The 25,943-nt window shown below is 39.9% G+C and overlaps 2 protein-coding genes across 2 annotated transcripts in view; both read left to right on the forward strand.

The window, feature by feature from the left end:
- Positions 1–798: 798 nt before the first annotated feature.
- Positions 799–5,466, forward strand: sec22bb (SEC22 homolog B, vesicle trafficking protein b). Its single transcript, XM_023408100.2, has 5 exons — positions 799–1,005; positions 2,504–2,613; positions 2,801–2,961; positions 3,607–3,753; positions 3,964–5,466. Exons 1-5 carry the CDS (start codon positions 931–933, stop codon positions 4,116–4,118), a joined length of 648 nt encoding a protein of 215 aa, XP_023263868.1. The 5' UTR covers positions 799–930; the 3' UTR covers positions 4,119–5,466.
- Positions 5,467–16,047: 10,581 nt separating this feature from the next.
- The window catches only part of notch2 (notch receptor 2), a 44,253-nt gene continuing 34,357 nt past the window's right edge, over positions 16,048–25,943 (forward strand). The window contains exon 1 of the mRNA XM_023408061.2: positions 16,048–16,396. Coding sequence (XP_023263829.2) covers positions 16,324–16,396 — 73 coding nt within the window. The 5' untranslated portion in view covers positions 16,048–16,323. The remainder of the gene's footprint in view (positions 16,397–25,943) is intronic.

Here is a 25,943-nt window from a genome sequence, read left to right on the forward strand (position 1 = left end):
TACAATTCATACCCACAGTAAAACTATTAGATCAACTCACTGAATTGTCTTGATCTTTGGTTGCTCCATGGTGTAAAGAACAATAAAAAAATTTGTGACTTAAGTAGACTTACTCAATTGAAGCTTAGTGACCTAGAAACAACATGCCTTGATATTCACAAGAAAACCATCAAAGCTTTACAAGAGAGAATTTCATGTTTTGTTGACATGGTAGAATTTGCTGCCAATAAAGTGCTAAGTATATCATTATCTTGACACCAATAAAAATGCTATTGCATTCACATAAAGGCTTCTTGGTGGTTCTTGTTTACAGGACGGAAAAAACCTTTAGATATTCTTGAGGAACACATGACAGAATTTTATTTCCTTTGCTATCAGCTTGGCTTTTGGATTTTTCCATACTTTCTTGAAGTCACAGGGCAAATATGCTATTAAATAATAAAAAAAAAATATTGACATATATATATATATATATATATATATATATATATATATATAAGGAACAAAAAGTGTTCTCACTAATTGGGTGGCACACAGCTCTTCATTTGAACTGATCTTTTATTAACAAATTGTAAAAATGTAAAACCCTGCCTTATAGTCAAATTATTGCTGATAATTATCAAATAATTAGCCTTATTTAGTAAGCAGGAAATTAAAATTTGACCACACGCACGCGCGCGCGCGCGCACACACACACACACACACACACACACAAGAACAAACTGTGATGCGGAACTTTATGCGTAGTCGCTTATTTCCGTATAACAAGAGGGCGGAAGGATTTAGCTGTGACACACAAAGCTCTAGCGTTTCCGGCCAGCTCAGCGCGTCAGTCCTGTGGTGTTGTCAGTTTACAGCCTGTCAAACACTGGGACCAGTCACCTGTAACATTTACTGGGCGGTGGAGAAACACCAGTAAACGGCGGAGAGATGGTTCTGCTGACGATGATCGCTCGGCTGGCAGACGGTCTGCCTCTGGCCGCTTCAATGCAGGAGGACGAGCAGGTTCAAATTTCAGCTATTTTGTCTCTGTGGTCGCTAGCTGCCTGTTTTGCTTACGTCAATTCAGGTTTCTGTTGTAAACGCATCTATGTACAAATGCTACAGTGACACGTTAGCTAACACTAAACAGCTGGCCAGCTGTGACCCACAGGACGATTTTCCTCCAGATGTGGGTCCAGGAGTACTCAAGGACTCGACTAGTGGCTGCTGTGTGAAACTTAAATCGACCGCACAGTATGACTAGGTGATAAGTGGAGGCCTGCCTATCTGTACACAGAGCCATACTTGGCTAGACCCTAAAGCAACTGACTCAATCATCAGAGATCAGACTCACCATGTTTCAACCCTGACCCTATTCAGATAGTGTGTCAAATTATTTGAGCATTGCACAACTGCAGTGAAACCTAGTATTATGTTGCAGCTGAGGTCTTCAAAAATCTGATAAATCTGCAATCCACAAGCAGTCGTGTTTATGTATTGTGCCAAAAAACAAAAAATCGTTTATCAGGTTTGATTGCTGAATAAAGTCTTTAACACCTGATCAAATACATCTTTCTTTCTTTTTTTTTTTGTTCTGTAGAGCATGTAAAATGCTTAATGTGTATCAGCCAATTTTAGCTCATCACAGAGACATCCTATTAATCTGCATGTTGGCTGATAAATCACAAGGAATATTCCTTATACATTAAGGGCAAATATATTTGTTTGAGCTAATTGGGAAAGGGTGTTGCCATTACACAATTCTTCCACCAGAGAGCACTACTTAAATATCCTGCTCAGTGCATATCTTAGTCACAGTTTATTAACAGCGAGATTTAAGGGACTGTCAACAAAAATGTGTGATAAAGGCTTTCTGTAGATATATCCTTAATAGATTTTTTTAAACCCTCAAGTATCATTATTGGTAAAAGTCTAATAAACATGCTCACTGAACTTCTTTTAGTTTATTATGTATTTTCAAGCTAAGCATGTTCAAATGGATGGCATGTGTAACTTGTTAAGTTGTTTTATTATGTTTGAGCATGACTTGACAGGAGTCTAACATTTTTCCCCTCACTCTCTTGTTTGCTTTCAAAAAGGGAAGTGAAAAGGTTTGTAGTTTCTCTGCTCTGTGCTTCAACATCATACGTGTTTCTGTGATGCTATAGTGTCGCTGTCATTTGGTCCAGGGGTCAACACATAAGAAATGAATACCATCCACCATGTAAATAAAAAGAATTTACCACAAAGAGCCAGAGTGGCTATTTGTTACCTTCAGTTTCAGATGTAGCATCACACTGCTGAGTCTGTCTGTAGTCTTTCACACCAAGAGTTTATTTTCAGCACGTGAATACAGGGCAAGAAATTCACGCCATCAAGGAAAACAGTGTGATTTCCTTTGTCTGTCTAGTCAAAAACTTAAAACAAGTAACCACACTGGCCCTGATTAAACACTATTTTTGTCTGTATGAGATGTGAGTGAGATGTGTAGTAACCATCGTTGTTGTTTTCTTCTGTTTAGTTGGGTCGGGATCTTCAGCAGTACCAGAGTCAGGCTAAGCAGCTCTTCAGGAAACTCAATGAGCAGAGTCCCACACGCTGCACTTTAGAGGCTGGTTCCATGGCATTTCAGTGAGTATGAAGTGATGGCCAAAGAGGAATTGTGCACCAAAATAAATCTCGATAACCCACCACTTGTCTGCCAGGAATGGTTTTTAGATAGTTTTGGAGTAATTATGTCAGAGTGAAGCTCAAATGTGGCTTCTACCCACACAACGACAACATGTTTTAATTTTAATTCTCTCGGTCCTCTCCGCAGCTATTTTATAGAGAAAGGAGTGTGCTACCTTGTGCTGTGTGAAGCCAGCTTTCCCAAGAAGCTGGCCTTTGCTTACCTAGAAGACCTGCAGGCAGAGTTTCATGAGCAACATGGAAAGAAGGTTCCCACAGTATCCCGGCCTTACTCCTTCATTGAATTTGGTAAGACCAAAATAGAGCTGAATTATATAACTGCTGTTTGCGCTAAAAAACTTTTGGTACCTACTGATGTCAAATCAATACCTGTTCTGACATCAGCAGTCTTAGTCCCGAACGGGATAACCGTGCTCTCTTTATGAAAGTTGAAATCTTAATACCTCACTGTGTGCATCTCATTGAGGTTCTTTTGAAGACTTAATGCAGGTAACTGGCAGCAGAAACAATGAATTTTATAATGGCATTAGGGGAAAAAACTAGTGTGGATTGGTCATATCTGGCCTTTAACCTGACCTGCCTACCAATTTAGCAATTTAGCATCGCACTCTTAGCCTCACAACAGACAGTATTATATACAAAAAATATACTATATTTGGTACAGAGGTATCATCTGTTTTATACCACGCATCCTTCCTGGGGCTTAGATTACCCACAACACAACTCAACTGCCTCTGTTTGCTTTCAAGCCACTATTTGTTTGTTGCTATCGGCAAAACTCTTCTGTCCCAGCTCTGAATTTTTTTTTGCCAACTTTTTTGGCAAATCACTACAGACTCATCTGAACAACTAATTGGGCAGTATGGTATTTTGTGAAAACACTTCACAGGCTACCTTTAACTGCTTTTACTTTTGATGTCTCTTCCTTATCAGATACCTACATCCAGAAAACCAAGAAGTCGTACATTGATAGTCGAGCGAGAAGGAATCTGGGCAGCATCAACACAGAGCTCCAGGACGTCCAGAGGATCATGGTGGCTAACATAGAGGAGGTGCTGCAGAGAGGAGAGGCTCTCTCCGGTGAGCTTTTGTTATCTCAGGCCTGTTCCGATGTCTTCAGGTCAAACCTATACTTCATGTTGTTCTCAGGCTGGATACTAAAGGCCTGTGATCTGTATGTTTCTTTATTTGAATTTGTCTTTATCTGTGTGTCTCCCTCCTCCTTTTGCACTCTTTCCCCTTTTTCTTTGAACTCCAATTCCCTTTCCTCTGGTTTCTCCTCCCCTGCAGCGCTCGACTCAAAGGCCAGCAACTTGTCCAGCCTGTCAAAGAAGTACAGGAGTGACGCCAAGTATCTGAATACCCGCTCCACCTATGCCAAGCTGGCAGCTGGTGGTGTGTTTTTCATCATGCTCATTGTCTATGTACGCTTTTGGTGGCTCTGAGAGAGAAAGAAGAGAAGGAGAAGAAGAAGAGGAAGGAGGTATTGAAGTGGAAAATGAGCTGCACAGTCTGCAGACACTAAGAAAAGCTGTCACCTTTGACTAAAAACAGGATCCCTGCTCTTAATAAGACTTTACAGACATATGATCACCCATTTCGTTCTCGCCTGTCCATCGATGTGTGATCTGAATATAAATGATGTCATAATACATAGTTTTATTATTAACGTTTATGTTATATTGATTGCTTTGTTTTTGAAGGCAATTTGTGTGCAAGTGCGGAGGAAAAATGAAGAGAAAAAGAAATTTCCTGTTTTGTGAGTATCCAAAGTTGTACTGTACTGTACCAAGAGTGACTGATTAAATCTTGTATACTGCCTAGTAATACAGAAAAGAGCAACAAAAAAAAACCCCAACTTTTTTTCATCCTGAGCATGTCATATGGGTATTGCTGTTCCTTAACATAATCATAGTTGTAATGACTTCACAAGCCTGGACATTTACACATATTTAAGTATACACATATGGAAGACATGACATTAATCCTAGGGCAGTTGAATAGGCTCATCAACAACATACACACAGTAAGTTAAGTAGACTCTTTGCTTTTAAAAATGCTGTATGAAAGCCTTGTTAAAGCTATTTCACCGTGTCTGATTTAACAGATTTTTTTTTTTTTTTGCCATTATGGGATGTCAGTGACCCTATAAGGGACTGTAGAAAAATTATTAGGAGGGAAAAGGTGGTCATTAAAGGGTGAAGGCGATGTAGTTTGTTCTTCAAGTGAAGTGAGAGGAGTTGGACTTTTTTTCCAAGAGAGCAGGGGGGATCATTTCTTGTTATTTCAGCCTTCCCTTGCAAGATAATAAAAAAAAAAAAAGGTTAAAATAGTTGCAAATGATGGGTTTAATGTGCACAGTGGTTCATAAAGACGCCCCTTCTCATACACTGAGGACACGGGAACATATTAATAATGCTGGCGAGGTCCTTGCTTTTTGTTTTTTTGAGTGAAATGTAAGACTCAACCCCCCTCCTCACCCCTATAATTTTCATACAGTCCGAACCCTGATCTGACCAGTGTGCATTCACTCTCCTTTTATGCCCTCTTGCACCGTGAACGTGTGGACCAGCACCTTTCTGTAAGCAGGCATTAAAAACAAAAAAAAGATTTGATGTCTGGTCGGGTCCTTATATTTTGTATAAACTTTACACAGTCTAGACTCAATTTAAAAGTTGGCAACAGGCTGACAGTCACAGGTGTTAAAAGCAGCTGCCGTCTGCTCTCAGCTGGAAAGGACACCTCTTTTTCTGTTCTGTCTGCTATCTATGAATAAAATCATTTGTTAGAGGACTTTGAGTTGTTGAGTTGATGCTTATCAAGTGTTTCTCCACTGGGAAAACAAATTGAGATACCTGTGTTATAAGTTGAGGTGAAATTCTCACTGTTGATTTAACAGTCTAGTCAGAACTGCAAAGTGCCACCAGTTAATATGATTATGATCTTCTTATTAGACCATTGAAAGGCAAAAGTAGGTCATTTAAGTGGGGTTGTCTAAGACAGGAACAAGCTGTTGCAAAATACTTCCTGTGACTGAGTAATATATGATATGCAAAAGACTTCCAGGTAAAAAAAAAAAAATGGGGAAAAATGAATTTAAAAAAACTCAGTCAACTCCAAATTCTGAGTAGGAAACTCAGTGACTCAAAGAGCATCTCCTGCGTAGTGATTTTGATAAAAGTTGTTGCTTTCAGACCTGCAAACAGTTTCAGTGGAAAGGGCCACATGCTATAGGTGTCACTGCCAGGGCAGTTGTTTTAAAACACAAATTTTCCAGAAACTTTATCCAAATGCTATTTCATGGTGTTTGCCACCATTAAACACAGTCCGGTGATACCATTATCGACCAGCAGGTAGAGTGCTTTGCCTACTGTTGCATGATGCAGTTGAAGTGTGAAGCACAAAAAAAAAAACTCCCTGACTTGCAACTTTTGCTGCTGACTGTGGCCTCCTGTTAGCTGAGCTCCAAATCATAGGTTAGTTTTAAAAGAAGAATAAATAATAGGCTGCAGCTTCTGGTAGTCTGAGAAAAAAAGAAAAAAAAACAGTGTTGCTGATGCAGGCTTCTCACACATTCAGTGAATGCAGCGACTACTAGCATTGTAAGCATAAAGAGCAGCAGTCTGATGCTTCAACAGGAAACGTCAGAGAAAAAATAAGAAGAAGCAGAGGGTAGCATGCCAAAAACAAACCACAGGGCACAGACTAACCTTTTCACCTCTCAAGGGAAGTGGGTATTGTGAGTTTGGCCTCAGTTGTGATAAAGTCGTCTTTCTTCGCAATCTTAATCCACTGAAACAGATTTCATTACCTGAAAAAGGGTTTGTGAGGCACTTATCTGTCAGCTCTGCAGCAGCAACAGCAGAAGTGTTGTAATGGACTTGTGTCAAAAATTATTTTTTAATCATATCCTGCAAGTCTGTCACATTCTGCACGGCCATTCTACTTATATTTAAACCCCCCATTGGCCTTATGTCAGTAAGCAACAAAAGTTCTTTTCAATTCAAAATTTTAGCATTGTTTCCAATTTAGCACATTTATTTTTGTTGTGAACAGGCACTGTCTCCATCACTTTAATATGCAAATCAAAGCAACTTTTTGATGCTGACACTATTCGCCCTTTTCCCTTCCTCTGCCACATATTCTGAAGTCATTATATTAGAGTTACTTCAAAAATCAGTGTTTGTGTTTTTGTAAAGTAAGAAACATACATTCAGCTGAAAAAATAAGGAACAGAAAGTCAAGTTTCACATAGGTTAAGTGTAAAATCCATGTGTGATTATGTGTGTGTGTGTGTGTGTGTAAATGTCACAGTGGTTAAAGAGAGGACAACGTACCCCTCTCACTCCAGCACTTTCTCTCCTTCCTCTGCAGGTTACCATAGCAGCAGCGAGTGTGTGACAGTCATGTGAAAACGAAGCTGATTGGATTAAAATACTTTGTGTGATCAGGGGTCAGGAATACAGCGCATGTACTAAACACACATAGGCTGATTTAAACACACACACACACACGCTCGCTCACGAAGCGAGACTGGTAGAAAGGCTGCAGTGCCTTCTACACATGTATCTGTTTTCAAGAACAAAATCTTTGAAGTACTCTTGCCAACTCATATTACCCTATCTTGATTAAATTTCCTGTCAAAGACATAACCACAATACCGTCCACCCACACTTGACTCCTCCTGAGTCTTGCGCAATCTTAAAGAAACAGGACATTAAAACAACGTGACCTTGACCTTGATCTTCAGCTACTTAGTCTCACAGTCACTGGAACAGTCGCGCATGCAAATTCAGCGAGAGAGTTTCAGTCGTATTTCTGGCAGACCAACTTCAGCACTTGAGGGGAAACAAACATGCAGACAGCACGCCCTGTTGCAAATTCATTCATCCTTCCCCTATTTGCCTTGGGTGCACTGAACTTCACAGATATGATCTTATTAATGGGAGGCCACACTAGAGATGTTAGAATGATGAGGCATGTCCTGCTACACACCAACAACTCCATCTATTCCCCCGACGCTAAGTAGCCCTGAATCTCTGACAGGATGTGTCATAGAAAAAAAATACCAAGACAATCTGAAACACTCAAGAAATTACTGGGTTAAAAAAAATTCATCCAGTTTGGTTCCGTTTGCGGTTAAATTTAACCAAGCAGATGTTTTACCTTAAAACTGCCACAAATTTATTGTTGATTACACAAAATCAGCCTACTTTAGCACACTTAGCTAAATGCTAATGAAACAGTGAAAATCCTAACATGCTGATGTTTAGCAAGTATAATGTTTACATGCTTGTCATCTTAGTTAAGCATGCTCACATTTCCTAATTTGCACTAAACACAAAGTACAGCTGAGGCTGACTGGAACGTCGACAGTTTTGGAGGTTCCTGTTTTGTTGTAAACTACAGTATTGGGCAGATAAAAAAACAATTTGACCTGATGAAAGTTCAGGACGTAACCAAAGTTAGTAGAATTCATTCTGAGGGAAACATGAATGTCTGTACCAGATCCGGTGGCAATCCACCCATTAGCTGACGGACCGACCAACAGACCAACATTGCCATCTCATTAGCATGGCTAAAAACAACACTGGGTCAAAAGAACCAATTGATAGTGGGTAAAGTAAAGCCATTATTACCTTGTTGCTATACCAGACAATGCTAAAGAAACACCATATGAACAATTTCTCCCCTTGCAGTTTTGAAAGAACATAGCTTTAAAAGAAAATAGTTTTCCCTGACCTCTAATTCCCACATCTCAACATTTTTCAGTCATTCAAACAGAAATAATCTACAATGAAGTAATGGCAATTATTATCTTGTTTCCCCTGTAAGGCACACTTTACACATGTTGTGTGACGGGAAGATCTAGCGAAATGTGGACCACAGGGGAAGGTCTGTCCATCAGTAAAGTCATCTGTAATGGCTTTAATAAAAAATACACACTCCATCCCATATCACACCAGCTTCCCACCTCATCCCAGCTGCTTCCCGGTCTCTTTCCCTTCATCATCTTCCCTCAAACTCCCATCTAATCCAATCAGAGTAAAGGGAAACTGTGGAGACAGCAGCTGTATGGCAGAGGAGAGGGCCATAAAACGCAGAAGGCCGAAAGAGGAAGTCTAGGGACCTGGTGAGTTATTGCCCCCCAAACGTACACACCGGGTCCTGGGAACAGGGAACTTCTCACAGGGGGGGTCAAGTATGGACTGTTTTCCACAGGCCTGGACCTGCTCCGCACTCTGTGTATTCTTTATCACCTCATCACAGACCAATGATGACCCTTCACACGTTGCTGTCATAATACTGCATGAGTCTATTTAAAAAAGAGCAGACCTTTAACTCAGTAATAAAACCAACGCAATAAATTATCTTTTTTCCCAGCACTACATATTTACCCAGATCTCGTGCTGAGTGCTCCAATTGCCCTTTAGGTGTGTAAGAATATGCCATAAACAAAAACAGGATATAGTGGGAAGAGAGAAATGTCAGAGTAAGCAACACAGAGGAGGAACAATAGAAATTCACATACATAAATGTATGTCACAATGGAAGAGATGCTTTGTTCACAGCCATGAGTCAATGTCTGGTTTTCCCAGCATTTCTCATTAATTTATACATTTCTTTAAACAGAGATCACTGTTGGCTTATTAATAGTGTCATATCTGACACTCATCCAAACACACAACGCTGAGCTTAGACTGTGAGAAAGTGAGGGCTGAAGTGTGAATTCCAGCCATGCCTGTCTTTTAGCAGCTTGTGAATTTATGATACAAGTAACCCTGGAAGATATGCCGAGCACACTCACTTTACACTCTCTTTAACTTTCAGCATGTGAGTAAAACAAGCAAACATGCAGGAAAAACAGGGTCTGCACACTTGTTTTGAATTGAGCATGAAGAAAATGTGAAAAATGACTGAGAAAGACTCCACCAGGCAGAGATGTTGTACAAATTCATCACCAGACGATGTCAGACACCGATAATACACAGATAATTCACTTTCATAAATAATACGTTTGTATTACATGATATTTATAAATTGTTTTATTCTATTCTGTCACTTTATTTTATGTCCTTGCATGGTCATATACTGTTTTGAATCTGTCTGTGTTTTGTGTATTGTCTATATTTGGGTAAGTGTGTTATGTATGAATTATAAAATGGCAAAATAAAACCAAACCAACCATAACTTCAACCCATATTATGCTTTATTCCTGGTTTTGTATCGTTCCTCCTCTCTATCCTGTCACCAGTGCTCTCATCCCGTCTGTGGTAAATAGGATGGACTGTGGCAGATTAGTCTGACCTACTGAACCCTTGGGCCTCAGGGACCAGGACATGATGGAAGAGGGTCTAAATGTGTGTTTCAGTGTTTTTGTATGTTTATGTCTTGGCGCTGGTGCGTGCATAAGTGTGCGCATACATCTGTGCTTAAATGTGTGTGTTAATGTATGGGAGAATGATTCAGATGACCTTGGGCGGGAGCTGGCAGGGCTGAAATTGCCCTCGCTGAGACCTTTCTCATATCCAAATATCATCAGCGACATAACGTGCAGATTTGTTATGTTGGATTACATGTAGAGGTCACAGGTCCTCTACTATTACCTCCTTTACCAAATCAGCCCCAACATTTAAACATACCTCCACCCTTCAAGGCACTTAACAACAACCACAAGAGTTTCATCTTTCACTTTGGTTATCAAGTATTCATTGCACCACTGAACAGTGAAATCAAAGGCACAGTTCAGGATTCAGATTACAAGAATCATATGGTCATTTTGGGTAGATCTGACCCACTGCCACAGTTTAGAGACCATAAGTTAGCCAATGATTTTTCCACATTAGATTCTAGTCATTGCACTATTTGTGACTTCCTCATTGAATTGAGTCACCAAAACAAACACAAACCTGTAGTGATAAGTCTAATCGGTCTTTTCCGGAAACACACTGGTTTTTAACATCAAGTCAAGAGTAATGTTAGATCCATGCAGCGGCTGCATGTTCACATGCTAATGTGTTTCAAAATGTACACCTTTATTTTGTTTTTATCTCTCTATTTACCTCCTGCTGCAGACAGTAAAATTATATTCATCCCAGTAGCACAGTTTTAGAGGACTGAAGAATGTTTGCTCTTCACAAATGAGAATTCTGCTTGCATGAGTGCATCCCCTTTGTGTGTGTGTGTGTGTGTGTGTGTGTGTGTGTGTGTGTGTGTGTGTGTGTGTGTGTGTGTGTGTGTGTGTGTGCATGACTATATGTTTGTGTGAAATCTTATCAAAGTATCTAAAATCTGTTTCCTGGTCATTGGTCCGGGTAGTATTACTTAAGGGTTATACAAACTATACTCTTGACTTGTGTTTCTAACTTAGTAACATAGTCTATTGTGATGTGATTATAGTTGAATCCTGTTTTAGACTCACCAGCAGTGACACTGCCAGTGTACAAGTGGCAGTGTGTGTGACTTACATGCCAGTTAGGTTACATACTCTGGTTTGTCCTTAAGTTGTTTGTGACTAAGGGAGTTTGGAAGCATGTTGGTGTTATGTATGTGTGTGTGTGTGTGTGTGTGTGTGTCTGTGTCTGTGTGTGTGTGTGTGTGTGTGGGTAGGAAAGTATAAACCTTGCAGAACCCAGATGACACTGCTTGGGCTGTTATTTTCCCACAGTGCAATATAAATAGCCTCCTAGTGTGGGGTGACGGTGGGCAGGCTGAGGCGCTCAAGGGAGGATCCCATCTACACACAACAGCACATTCCTGTCCACCTGGCCCTGCCAGAGCCCCAGGTCACCTTACAGGATGTGTTCACATGCACACGTCCCTCCTCCACCTCCTCACACCTTTCCTTCATCACCTGTTTCCCCACCTCTCTGCCAACTCCCCTCCTCTCCTTATCAGGGACCCCTCGACTGAAGTCTCTACCCACATCACGCTTGGTCACACCAGGCCCTCGCGCTTGCTGACTCTCCACCTTTGACCACTGTGGAACGCCATGACGCACGCATTCGCTCACACACACACACACACACACACACACACACACACACACACACACACACACACACACACACACACACTATCTTAGTTTCTCACACAAACATACTCACGAAATCCTTGTTTTCTCCAAGGAAGCTGATCACTGCAGAACACTACATTAATGTGACATATGCTGTATGTCCAAAGCCACAGGATATCAACAACTACTGAGTTTTGCTGGAGATGATGTTACAAGTTTTCCCTCGATTTGCATGCTATCTGCAACGTGATGCTGTTGGCTAAGTGACGGGGAGTTACAAAGTAATATATCAGCTTGAATTAATCAGATTATTACAATCTCAGATGATCATTTAAATGTAATCGTAATGGAATGTATGGCCACAGTAAAATCAATTATGAGCGATTACACATGGTGATTGCACTATTGCATTATCTATGGCTATTCTGCAGGGCTTTTATCTTTATATTTTACAATAAAACTGAGGCCAGTAAAACACTTGCACAGGGTTTACTTTCTTTGTTAAGTATCCCATGTCTGACCAAGTAAATGATTATACCGATTTAGTGCTGATCTGTGTGCTTTCTTAAATTATGTGCGCATTATCTACCCTGATGTTGACATTTGGCTCATATAACTACAAGTTCACACAGGAAAATGATTTACTGTGATTAAATGCTTGGAAACCCTTGTATCAGCTCTGCATCTCTGTAAATTAAACACTATGTGGCTTCTCATCTTGATGACCCCGGTCTTGCGGCCAAACCAACCCTCGTTGATGTTTGTGTCAATCTGATATGTTCTTAAGTCTTAAATACTACTTGTTATTATAGTCACGCCAACAGAGCAGAACACCACTTTCCACCCCAGTTCTACTGATTAAATTCAAACCTTTACTCAAAATATCTACAGGTCTTTTAGCCTATTACAGAAAGAGGGTGCACATAACACAAATGAAAGCTGTCTGCAGACAGCTTCTTTTACAGCAGTCAAAACGGGTCAGTGAGGAGGAGGTGATAATCAACCCTAAATATACCCCCCTTAGTTTCCTGTCCCCCAGATCTGCTTACACTGTAAAGACGACATTAGACAGACGATGCTTCAACACGCAACATGTGCAAGAGTCTTGACGGGGACACATACGGCATCAAAACTTCACACCCAATACTCCTGCATGAATGCTCATCTCAGCACAGCCAGCACAAAGTTCCTGCTAGTCAACACTTATGCTAACTAAACCTGAGATCAGTGAAGCGTACATATCTGCATTAAAGGTTAACAGTGTTGTTTGCAAAATGCTATGGTGCAAAAACTGTAATTGTAGGTATGAAGTGTGTCTGAAGCACATAGAAGCATCCAGAACCAATGAACGACACTCGCTGCAGTTATGTAAAGCTGTTTATGCAAGCAAATCTGCTGCTACAGCCAGGCAATGAAAAGTAAATCAGTCCCTGCCACTACTAATTATAGAAAGGAATCATATATACACACACTTCATACTGACTCTCCAGCCGGCCATCTTAGAACGTAAAGGCCAGGTGACGTTCTACTTGAGTGACAGGCACTGATTTGGTTTCCCATGGCCATCATGCTGGGGGATGACGGCGTGTTTATGGTTAAGGGGAGTGAAAAAGAACACACACACACACACACACACACACACATGCTCATATCTTCTCTAGCATAGTCAGTCATTACTATCTACCCCCTGAACACCATGTTCTGCAGTATAAATCTACAGGCCGACAGCTGGAGTCACCCTGACTGATGAGCTCTGAATCAGCGTGAAGATGGGCCGCGGTGATGAAAGCGGCTCTCCCGCCAGCATGGCAGAGACCGATGGCTGTAATCCAGGCCAAGTTTTATTACTAGTCTGTGGTATACCTGAAATATTAAAAACTCACACACATGCGGTGGATGCAAAACTGTCATGACACACCCATTGTTTTGCATTTTTTTCTGACAGTTTTGAGTGTTAATTTTAGTTTGAAAATGAAATGAGTAGCGTACTAAGAAACCTCTGATTATCTAATCTACGTTTGTTAACTGATAAACTGGGTAGTTTCATATCATCTCAACCAAGGGATTTGAAGTTGGGGTTGTTGATGCATTCAATTCAACTGTGGTTCAAAGGGATATGAAGCACCGGTGATGTTGAGCTTTCCCAACAACTTTTCAAATGCTTTTTTTTTTCCTCTTTGAAATTGTGTCAGACTTGTGTGGTAGAGGTCTTTCATCAGAGCAGTGGCAAGGAGGAACTAATCAGTGTTTTACTGCTCATGAAGCAGATCCACACCCCTTCTCGACCATCTTTCCAAAACTATAGAAGCCCACATCTGGAGTGACATCATTAGGAAAACAGTGCTGCAGACAAAGTGATCCTCTGATGTGATTTACTGTCAGCATACATGGCCAATGACTTTAACATGAAATAATTGATTAATCAAAGTGTTGTAGGAGAAATTCTGAATTGAATTAAATTGAATTAACAACCTTACAATCTTGTGACAAAAAAAAATGACAACATAAGAATGCAGGGTTTACTTAGGAAGCGACGCATCTGTGACAGTGGATTCATATGTTTTGGTGATAGATAATAAAGAAAACACAAGACAGGATTTATCAACAAAAACAGCATCTGACCAAATGCCTGAAGAGCGTTTGTTGTCGTGCCAGCACCTGACACCCAACCACGCATGGAGAGCAAGAGCTTGACATTGGCCCCAGCAACAAAAGAATTGTCAGTACGGACCCCTGAGGAGATCAATTTGCTCCCCCCTTGTTCAGGCCTTTCAGCAGGGTTGAATAGAGGACAGAGGGCCCGTCGCGGCAGCAGGAGGCTCGGCAATGTTTCTCTAACGGGGTGTAAAGACAAACAAATCACTGGGACGAGATGTGGTCTTGTTATTGTGATGAGCCTGTGATTTACACCTGGATCATTCAGGCTGATAAGGGATAATTAGTCTGGGATTACTGTGGTTAATAATGGCTCATAAAGCTAGTGTGAGAGTGTTTGTCTGTGTATGAGGAAAGGGGTTCTTGTGAGCGTTAGACATTGTTACAAAAGTTGAGCTTGCTCACCAGAAAAATAAAACAATCATGTGATTTATAAGTGTGTTGTGTATTGTGAAATACTTTTCTTCTGATAACCCACAAAAAACGCGTTTCATTATGTGGGCTACTGACAATCAATGCGTTAACCTTAATGTGTGTGATGCCTGGGGCCATAACTATATCGATGAATGAGAACAAAAAATGCTCTTCATCATGATGTCCATAAATGACTTATTTTTTCCAACTATAGCTTATTTAATTTGCAATGGTATGAAAAAGAACAAAAAAAATGAGCTGGAATCTGAGAATGTTTGGCATTTTTGCTTGAAAGATGACAAAAGAATTTCAAATCAATTATCAAAAATGTTGGGGATTCATTTTCTGTGGATTGACTAATTGATTAATTGCCCAATCTATAGTAATCCTTTAGCTGGTTATGGTTATGATTTTATTTTTTTTCATGACATTCAAAAAAAAAATGAAATTTTACAAATACTCCTAATGATCCCCCATCAAAACAACAACTAACTAACTTAACTTGTGGACTCAGACTATTACAGAAATTGAACCTCAGAAACCTGAACTTGAGAAAGTGTTGACAAACCTGAAACATGCAGATAAACAGACTGCATCAGCACTGATTAATCAGGTGGAATGGAAACTCACGTTCATTTACTCACCTGTCTAAGCTCTATCTTTCCTTTTATTTCACGAGACACTGTAAAAGAGGTGTTTGTATGGGTCTTCAACAACAACAAAAATTCACCATGTTAAAAGTTTAAGCATAGCTTGTTTTGGAGATCAGTAAAAGTTATTGTTTTCCTCTACCTCTCCAACGTCTTTCAAAGTAAAAATGTTCATGTCCAAACTACCTGTAAAATACAGCTGCAACGCTGTAGACCTGAAACCTGGCACACGACCTGGCATTAATGGTTATGCTAATGTAAAAAGGAGACAAAGAGTGGGTGTCTCAAGACATGCCGGGGAAAAACGTGTATTTCACTGGGTGGAGAAAAGAAGAAAAAAAAAAAACATTGAACGGGTTAACTTTGAGTCATACCAGGCTCAGAGAAGTAGAAAAATGAGAAAAAAAATTCCTCCGCCGTGGCGACACAGAAAGAAAACTTGTGGTGTCTTTTTATGTTGTGTCCCGGCTAAAATTAACGAATATATAGAGTAATAAGACTTTTCTAAAGTGACGACAAACACCATCATGTTGATATCAGCTTTTATCAAAAGTTTTTAACATCTTTTAAGCCCGACGATAGATCCCCGCTGACTTCAGCGGAAGGATATGTGTTTGTTTCTTCACTCCCATTGACTTCAGTGACTGGTGAGCGTTCAGAGGTGGAAGACTTTTTAGCTCCGTGTGCCACTGAGTAGAAGTTAAATTTATGTGAATTTTATACGGTTTTAACGTAACGGCACGTAGCAGTAACGCATGTCAAAGAATTACTGAGATGCTATAATTTGGCACTACAAGTAGTATTTTCCTCTTAATTGCGTGTTAGCCGTTTCCAACGAGAAATTTTTGAGAACTAACCGTCCCGGGAGACAGCTCGACTTTGGGCTGGCGACCTTATGTGGATTTTACAGAAAATATGGAGCAGATACCCGGTTTCTCCTCGGGCAAGTCACTAGTCGTTGTCTTCTGCTTCATCCACCTCTCTTTGGGTAAGTTTTTTTACTATGATAAAGTTGCATGGTTTTCTTTCCTCTAATACTTCATAACTTGTCTTGGTCACGTTTTGTTGCCTCTGCATCTGCGGCACACGGGGCAGACTTAGCATCTCTACACTCCCTGCTGTTGCACTTGTGTCTGACTAGCTAGGTGTGTTGTCTTGAAAAAGTCAGCTACTTTTTAAAAAAGCAAAAACTGTTCCTGGACGTAACATTTAGTGTAAAACCTATTGAAAGGCAGCATTGTTACCGTATTTTGTGGTGATTGCTTGGTTCCTTCTGCGTTTGTATAGGTATGGCCTTTTGTCCAAAACATACAACAGCTAACGTAACGTTATTCTGACATTACTATAACATTATTTTAGGGGTTCAGTGTATCCCTGTAAAACACTTTTAGTAATGGTATTCCGCATTATTTTTTCTGTCAGTGTTATCTCTACTACCCAATTATGAAACCAAAATACTCTCGAACTATATTCACATAATTAAAAGACTATAATTGATTGCTCACCCCCATAATGCCATTGAAACTGAAGTAACGTTGTGCTAAAGTCAGAGGATCAAGGTCTGATTAATGTGGATACTAAGGCCTACTAGTCTGAGCTCAGTCGCACCGCTGCCCAGATGTTGAAAAGCAAGAGAAAGAATTCAAAATGGACACTTGAACTTATTTAGCCTGTCATGCTGAATTAGAGGAGTAGACAGTGATGAAGGTCTGAATAAAATGTGGGTAATGGGGCAAATCTATACAATTATCTTGATAGTTAAATAGAGTCTGGGACTAACTGTCTTATTTTTTCCTCTTTATAAAACGATACACATGTGTTTTTTAACGCTACCACTCTTTTTGAACACCTGCCTCTCCTATATTTGGGTCAGTTGTCAAAACAAGTGCATTCTCTTTAAATATTCTTAAATGTGAAATAAGAAGGAATGAGTGGGTGTTAGAATTGAGAAATGTTTGAAATGACCTAGATGTATCTGGAGATTATCTTAATCACTGAAATGAGGCACTTGTACTGTACATTTGTCATATAATTGCTAGCAGTGTCTATGTGTATGTAACATGGCAAAGAAAGGGATGACTGGTTTCTATCTTTCTTTATAAAGCACAGGTTAGTGTCCACTAATTAGGGGTTCAATAGCAGGTCCTAAATACATGTTTAGGCCATGGGTCAGCAGTGAAAAAGGAATTAGTCTGAAGAGTGAAAGCTTGTTGTGTATAAAAACAGGAAAAAGATATCTTTGGACATTATTACATTACACTACCAAACCTTAAAACGAATAAGAGAGTTGTTTGAGGAAGGTCTCTAGGACAACAGGTGGTGTGATTGTCAAATTGTAACCCAAATGTGCAGCATGTTGCTTGGCCAGGATAATTTCCAAAACAGCAAAATGTCATGAACAACATTGATTTCACTTAGACTATACACTTTTGTTTGTGTTTTCTAATATAGGTTATACTTGAGATTGAATGAAAAATATAATGAAATATAGAAAAGCATATGTTAAGAAACATGGGTACATTGAGCAGGGCAACGGCACAAAACAGCATTAAATGCCTCAGTTTGAGATAAGATAAACCAAAATATGTAATTTCCTTGAGATGAGAAATGTTTTAACTTACTTTGAACTGAGTTTAGTTGAGTTTACCACCAGTTGGATTCTCAGCTCATCTTGGTTGTAATATTTAATACCTGAAACTATATGTAGACCTTTCTGTCATGGTTAATATTATGAATTTTGGCGAAGATGTCTATTTCAAGGGTCAGGCCTTTATTTATTTGTAAATATAATTGTACTGAAAATCCTATGTGGTTTTTGCCTTAATTTGACTTTATTATGAAGTGATGTTTTACAGCATATATAATCATTACTGATGATATTGTTATGCTTTTTTAGCTATATTTTTCTCAGTGGCTGCTGTGAGAAATGTGTTGGAAGAAATGGCCAGTAGCATTTTTAGCCTTTATATAAGTCAATACGACCAGTAAATGGATTTAATCTCATATGATTTTTTCAACATGTTTTTTTTTAGCCTTTTAGTTCAGAGTTGACACATGCAGCCCTGCTATTCTTTCTCATGTTTTTTTTCATGAACTATAGGTGAACAGAGAAGTTACACAAAAGAAGAAAAGACAAAGTAAAAGTGCTGCAGGCAGTGCAAGGAGAAGCACTGGAATGTTGTTGGTGTTTGACATTCCTCCCTCCCTCTCTGTTCAACCTCTCTCTCTCTCTCTCTCTCTCTCTCTCTCTCTCTCTCTCTCTCTCTCTCTCTCTCTCTCACCGTGATTTTCCTTTTCTCCCTCTTTCCATCCTCACCTATCCCTTTTTTTATGCTGGTGAGTGAATGTCCAAATAGTTGGGACACAGCACTTAGTCTGTAGCACTGAGGAACTGTGATCACAGCCTGTGATGTGTGCAAAGCGCAAGTGGCTTTCCATATGGCAGGATAGCATGGTAGAAGGTTTTGCTTACCTTGATGACAAGAGGGAGGTTGGGGGTTTACCCATATTGCAGTAAGTGCCTTATGTAGCCATATCACTTTGGATGTTTGCACCATGTGAAAATGCTTCATCAGCAAAACTGTGTGAAAATGTCTATGTCTTGCTGTGTAGACCATTTTCGATCGTATGGTAAGGAGTTGGCAGTCCTTTGCTAACTGCTGTGACAAATACAGCTGCACTTCCCATAGCTTCTTCACAGTAAAAGCCTGCCAGATGTTTGCTGTTTGAAGGTTTTTAATGTGAAGCAGCAGGTTTGAATTAGCACTATCTTAACTTCACAATTACAGCTGTAGTATGGCAAATGAGTTTGGGTTATAAAATGGCTGCAATCTGCTGAACATGAAAATCTCAAAGATGATGCTCTCTATCTCATCACCTGTATGACCGCACATGTTAAGCCAATCAGTTTAGTACATCACAGCTCAGTTGGTGTAATGGTGAACAGTTTGACCTTACTGCAAGCAGGACCACAATATTGCGGGCCACAACAATGATCGCCTGCTGTGATGCTGCAGTGGAAATATTTGTTGTAATCACAACTTTACATGCAACACCACAGCTAAAGCATGTTATTCCTGTGAAAAAGGCCACACTTGTCTGGTCCGTAGATAATAATGTCAGTGTTACAAAGCTCTGACTGCAAAGGGTGGTTGGTGACATATTCATTCATTAACTACTAATAACAACATACTTGAAGTACATTGGCATTTGTCAACAAGTTCCTCTGGTTTGATTTGCTAACTAAGCAAAAAATGTTGCTAGTGATTTGCATGTAGTGCTAATGTATGTGACTTCTTCCAAAATAAATACATACATAATTTAATCATAATTTTAATGCATATAATGGACAGTGAAGCCCATTTGTGTTGATGCAGGCACATTGTTACCACTTTCCTACAGTCCAGTGTTGTAGCTGAATGTCAATCTGATTCTTGAGGAAGCGTAGGTTTCATCTTTGTGGCACACGACTTAGTCTTACCCCCATGGTGTGGGCATGTGGATGGTTGCATATATTTGCTCAGTGCAAACAGCAGACAGCTGACATGCGTGTGTGTATCTATTTGCGTGTGTGTATGTATTGCATTGTGGATACAAACTGACAAAGGCCAGCAATTGTGCCCCCCATGGTTTACTTGCATCTGACCCAAGCTAGAGCCTGGTGTGAAATGTGATTTATCTGTGCCATGCTTCGCCCTGTGCTCTGAAGACAAAGCTATTTATTGAGTTGCCCACCACACTGCATTATTTACTGACCACCAGCTCTACCCACTGCCTTGTGGCTGTGTTATTAATATTGTTTAAGACATATTCTCTGTGACATCCTCCAGGCCTTCCCCTTGGTTTATTTTTTATCTCTTCTTGTCTGCTCGCTGCAGTCTCAGTAAGATAAATTTGTTCATAATATTTCACATTGCATTCAGTTCAGCCTTCTCTGCCCTATTGATTGATAGTGTAGTGTAGCCAGGCCTCCAAGTGTTTCTGTCCCATGCTTGTTGGTTGTAGTGGGAGAGTAACAAATAATGTGTGGAACTGTATGAATCATTGGGACTGTTCCCCAGATATATGTGTCTTTATTTCCATCGATTTTTAAACTTATAGACCTACAGTGATTAAGGTCTTGAAATTGAAATGCATAGCAGACATGGTTAAGGTCATAGTTATGGTACTGTTACCATTTTGCTTCAGTGTGCTAATACAACAACCATACCTGCTTGACTAGTTTGCTCTCTGTGAGTTTAATCCTCACGCATTAGATAATTACCAGTCAAAATGTGAATGAAGCTAGGTGGATGTCCTGCATGAATCACATGCACTGTTACTATAGAAGGCGGTGATTGTGGATGTGAAGGTCGAGGGGATTACAGAGCGTTGTGTCTGCACTGTTGAACAGGTTAGCAAATTAACAGGGAATTACTGCGGCCTGCATTCCTTGGCCAGCACAGCCCCGTAATCCTGGAGACAGGCAGGCAGGGCGCATGGAGTAATGAACCAAGCAGGGCACATCAGGTAGGAGAAGGAGAGAAACTACACAGAAGAGTTTAGAAAGGAAATGCTTTGTAATAAATTACTGCAGTATTAATTTAGTTCTATGATATTTCTTTTTGTGTAATAACCAGTTGTTACCAGTATCTTTTTTATCAATCTCATTTCAATGGATATGAATGTGTTAAATAGAAGTTTTTAAATGTGGACAATGGACAATGATTTTACATTTTTTAGATGACATTTTAAATTTGAATTGAAAACTTTTCCTAGCATTGCAGATGATATCCTAGTAGTGCTGGATCACCTGTGCTGAATGATTTTAGGTGGGACACAGGATTAGCTAGTTAAAACCTACCTAGTTTAACAATAAAGATTGTCCAGCGCATAGAAAGAAATGGGCTGTGGCTAGTCCATTTGCTTCTACTAATTGTCACCCAGTCACAAACCTGTTGTCCTTAAAACTCTTCTCTGATTAACAATGACAGGGTTGTTTGTTTTGGAACAGCACTGTCACCTCACAGCAAGAAAGTTCTTTGTTCGAGCTTGCCAACTGGCTAGGACCCTTCTGCATGGAGTGCATGTTTTCCCTGTGCCTGCGTAGGGTTTCCTCCAGTGCTCCAGTTTCCTCCCACAGTCCAAAAACTTGCAGGTCAGGTTAATTGGCGACTCTAAATTGCCCATAGTGTGAACATGAATAGTTGTCTGTTTCTATGTCTCAGCACTGTGATAGACTGGCGACTTGTCCAGGATCTACCCCACTGATGTGAGCTGGGATTGGTTTATGACCTCAAAGAAAAGTTGTATAGCTAATGGATGGATTGACTTTGCATATTTTGCCTGAGAGTCTGGAGAAAAAAACACCAGGGGAGGATATAGGGAGAAGCCTTTATGTTTGGATAAACCAGACTAGCAGAAATAATTTGTGATGGTTAACCACCCATGTATCTCAGTATGAGAAAAGAATTCTCATACTGAGGTATGAGTTCTTGTTGTTGGTCATTGTTGAATGCTAACAAATAAAACTGTATCAAAATGTGTCATAGCAAAGATATGAAATGTTTTAGAACATACACTGAAAAAAAACATTTGACTCAACTGGATCAAAGGGAGTTTGACTTTCTACCATGTGCTTCTGAATACATAATATCAAAACATATATTACGATAATGCAGTGACTATTATTAATGTTGTAACTGCAACCCATGTTATTTGGTAAAGTCAATTCCAAACACTGGAATATATTTAATCATAAAATACTCTAGTCCACAGTTCAACAATCTCAGAAAGTCACAAAAGTCCTGATTTGTTTTAACACAAAACAAAAAAGTTAAAAAGAAGAAAAGTCTGGATATGAATGATCCAGGGAAAGTCCCTACATTCTGCACTCTATGTTTCTGTCTGTCTCTTTCTTTCTCCCTTCAACAGCCACACACACACACTCACTCAGACACTCAGACATGCACATACACATACACCACACATACACGCCAGCAAGCCAGCAGTGTGTCCTGCTTTACCAAAACAGCTCAGCCCTGCCCCATACACTCAGCTTTAGATGAGACTCTCCCAACTTTTGTAAGTAATTACAACAGCGAGGCGACTGTCTCAGTTGGGAGGTCAGCAGAGTAATTACTGGGGCTGTCGCAATCAAGATTTTTGTCCTCCATCTTAGTCTCATTTTCATCAATTCAAACTACTGGCTCCTTTATTTCTCTTGTACTAGTCTGTGGTTCACTCATGCATTTCTCGTGAATATGTTCAGGAATAGGTTACTGTGTTTTAACCTCAGGCAGGGGTGTTTTTGAAAGCAGGTGTACCAGGAGTGCAATGGGTTACATTAAACAAAGGATCGGAAGTGGATCAAGTTTATACTGATACTGTTGCATTTAAAAATGATTATATCTGTCCTGATCAGGATCCAAGAGATCAGCTTGATACATCCCCAGTAATCGCACGCTTTTGTTGCTGCTGTTGGCACTGACCTGTTTCTTACTGTAAGTCACCACCCTTAAACTGAAGCTGACCAGTGAGACTAAAACCTTAAAGCCCGAGCTTAGCTCGTCTGCTTGGTTCCTCTGCTGTTTGTGTGGGCTAGCTTCCCTCAGGGTAATAGTGTTTAGTTTGAGCCTCGTCTCCCTCCTTCCATGCTGAGCAAAGGGTATTTTATTGCAAGTTACCATGACAACTCTTGGCTGGCTGGATATAGAGGCTTGTACAGCAATTCCAGGAAATGGGGTTACTTCCTTACTCAACACGAACAACTTCCTGCCCTCCGCTGTATGGATGTGTTCCAGGGCTCAGGGACACCCATTCGTGTGCAGTCTTTGTCTATAGTTTCAGAATTACTTCCCCATCTCAGTCCACAGCTATTAGCTCAAAGGCCTTCTATCACCCCCCCCCCCCCCCCCCCCTCCTCTTTCTACCTCTTTGACAGTCTTTGTTTTTCTCATGACATGGCTGGATCCCTCTAGGGGACCCTCTGTGGTGTCAATGACAAAGCAGTGGCGAGTGCTGAGGGAGGATCCAGCGCAATGCCAGCTGAGCACAAACAACCAGACTACCCCTTTCATTTTTGTTCTGTCTAGACAATCAAAGGCTGTGATCTCTGTCTTCTCTTTCCTTAGAGCTTATTTACAACTAAAGATGTGTGTATTCAGTTTTTTTTTTCTATTTTTTCAGTTTTTCCCAGGAAAAAGAGCAGATTTGTTGAAACTAATTTTTACATAGAATTTACCTCACCACACATCCAAAAGTAGTTGTGGTTGCTGTCGTTCTCACCTCTTTCAGTAGAGACAGCTCAATATATTTTTCTCATAAAAGAAAGTGAAAAGCTAAATGGAGAGAAAAACAGATGAACTGCTGATTATGCACAACAGTTTTTTGAAGTAGTAATCAAAACAAGACTACGGGTCTACAGCCATGCTAGCAGCTCTGTGAGTCTGTGCTTAGGCACAGCAGTGCATTAAGCTCTGATAATAGGTCTACTTGAAAGGACAGCTTTCACAATTCACCCCCTCAGAACTTGAATGTCTGTACCAAATGTAATGGCATTCTAAAGCTGTATTGATTAGTTGATTAACAGATTAGTTGTTTGAAGAAAGATAAACAGGAACTATTTTAATAATTAATTATTTTTGGAGCAAAAATGCCAAATATTTCATGGTTCCAGCAGGTCATGTGTTGGGATTTGCTGCTATTCTTAGTCTTACACAATTGAATATGATTGGATTTTGGATTTCGTCTAACAAAACATGTAATTTGATTATATCACTTTCATCGTTGGACTTTTTAAATTGTCTTTCTGGATCTTTGGAGACCAAATCAATAATTGATTAATTGAGGAAATAATCAACACATTAACTGATGATGAAGACAGTTGTTAGTTACAGCCTTATGGCAATCCATCGAATAGTTGACAAGACATTTAAATATAAACCTAGTCAGGGGATCACCAAAATCATTTGAATTTATTCTTATCTTGATTTCATATAATAGTTGTCATTTGGTCTGGACCAAAGTGGTGGACAGACAAACTGACACTGCCATCCCTAGAGCCATGCAGCTTGTATGCCTTAAGCATGCCCCACCTGGATTTTTACTGGTTGTGACATCTGATTTTTATCTGTTTTCTAATATTCAAAAGAAACACAGATGCGACCTGTGGTGACTTTCAGATTTCCACACTTTAAGATGCGGTGGTGCCACTGATGATGATGATGCAAGCCAGCTGTGTAACAAACAATGACGGGCAGCCTCAACACTCTAATACACAGGAAACTAGAACTTGTCTGACGATGTTGAACCCTGGGGCTGGATTAGGTTATGTCAGGTGAACATTAGCTCATTGTTTACTGATACAGGGCAAATTTTATATTGTTCAAAGCTTGTGCTTATATATATTAACTTTTTTTTTTAAATAGAGTGCCAAGACAAATTTTTTACATTCTCAAGAGTTACAATCAGAATATTTTCTATCTGCCTCCCACTTGCAGGCATTGGCATTTTCTCTTGTATTTTAAGTAACAAGTCTCTTTTGATCTAACGTATTGTGCTGTCATCAACCAATGTGTTGATACAGAGTTGGCAACAAGGGCCCCCACCTGGAATCTAACAGGGGACCTTGTGGTTAGGTACACCCCAGACACTTGCTATTTTTATCCTCATGTTGGGGCTTTGTGTTGGAGTGGAGTGTATGACATAATGCTCTTTCTACAGTAGAATAACTCAAAGCAGGTACCATGACAACAAGGTCTTCTTGAAAAATCTGTTTCCATTAGCCTTTATCACATCTGCTGTTTTTTGATTTGCCACCTTCTTTTTTTTTCGTTTTGCTTTTTCTCTTTTTCTTTTTAGCAGCGTACTGAATATTCATTTGCCTCTCAGTAAATCTACATTACTGAAATTCACAGCAGATCAGGTTCTTCTTTTTTTTGTTAACATTTAAGTATCCATGTTAGGGCTGCCCCATAGTTGGCCAAACAGTTGTCAATGAGAAGAGTCTTAATCGAAAAGATTGCAGAAAAACTCCACAGGAACTGGCGACACTCAATCAGTCATAGATAGACATTGTTTACACCATGAAATTTCCTGCTTTCATATAAAAATCTTTGTCGGGTCAGCCCTGATGTATTTTTTAAACATTTTATCTCTCTTTTGTTCTTTGTCTCAGCAGCATTTTGTTGTTTCAACACTGTTTGAAAAGTGTTCTACAAATAAGATTATGAATATTACAATGTTGAGGTAAGTGAGGGAAGTTTGAGAAGACAGTTCTGACATTTGTTTAGATCCAATGTTTTCATATTCCACATTATGGCATTTATACAGATATAAATTCCATCACTTGAGACTGCACACTCCTCTTCCCAGCCCCACTCAACTGCAGACACTATAAATCTCTTGCTCTCAACACACACACACACACACACACACACACACACACACACACACACACAAAATCTGTTCGCCGAATTCCCGACAGTATATGGTGATTTATGCTCTCACCACACACACACACACACACACACACACACACACACACACACACACAC

This window comes from Seriola lalandi, unplaced genomic scaffold, assembly GCF_002814215.2.
Source record: "Seriola lalandi dorsalis isolate HSWRI2012SDOR001 ecotype SW California unplaced genomic scaffold, Sedor1 jcf7180002054353, whole genome shotgun sequence".
In the NCBI taxonomy this organism is placed as follows: Eukaryota; Metazoa; Chordata; class Actinopteri; order Carangiformes; family Carangidae; genus Seriola; species Seriola lalandi.

What these genes read in the sequence shown, in the direction of transcription:
- sec22bb (XM_023408100.2), top strand. Translation starts at nt 931, where the DNA reads ATGGTTCTGCTGACGATGATCGCTCGGCTGGCAGACGGTCTGCCTCTG. An exon ending in CAATGCAGGAGGACGAGCAG is followed by an intron (nt 1,006 to 2,503) that starts GTTCAAATTTCA and finishes TCTTCTGTTTAG; the next exon opens with TTGGGTCGGGATCTTCAGCA. An exon ending in GCTGGTTCCATGGCATTTCA is followed by an intron (nt 2,614 to 2,800) that starts GTGAGTATGAAG and finishes TCCTCTCCGCAG; the next exon opens with CTATTTTATAGAGAAAGGAG.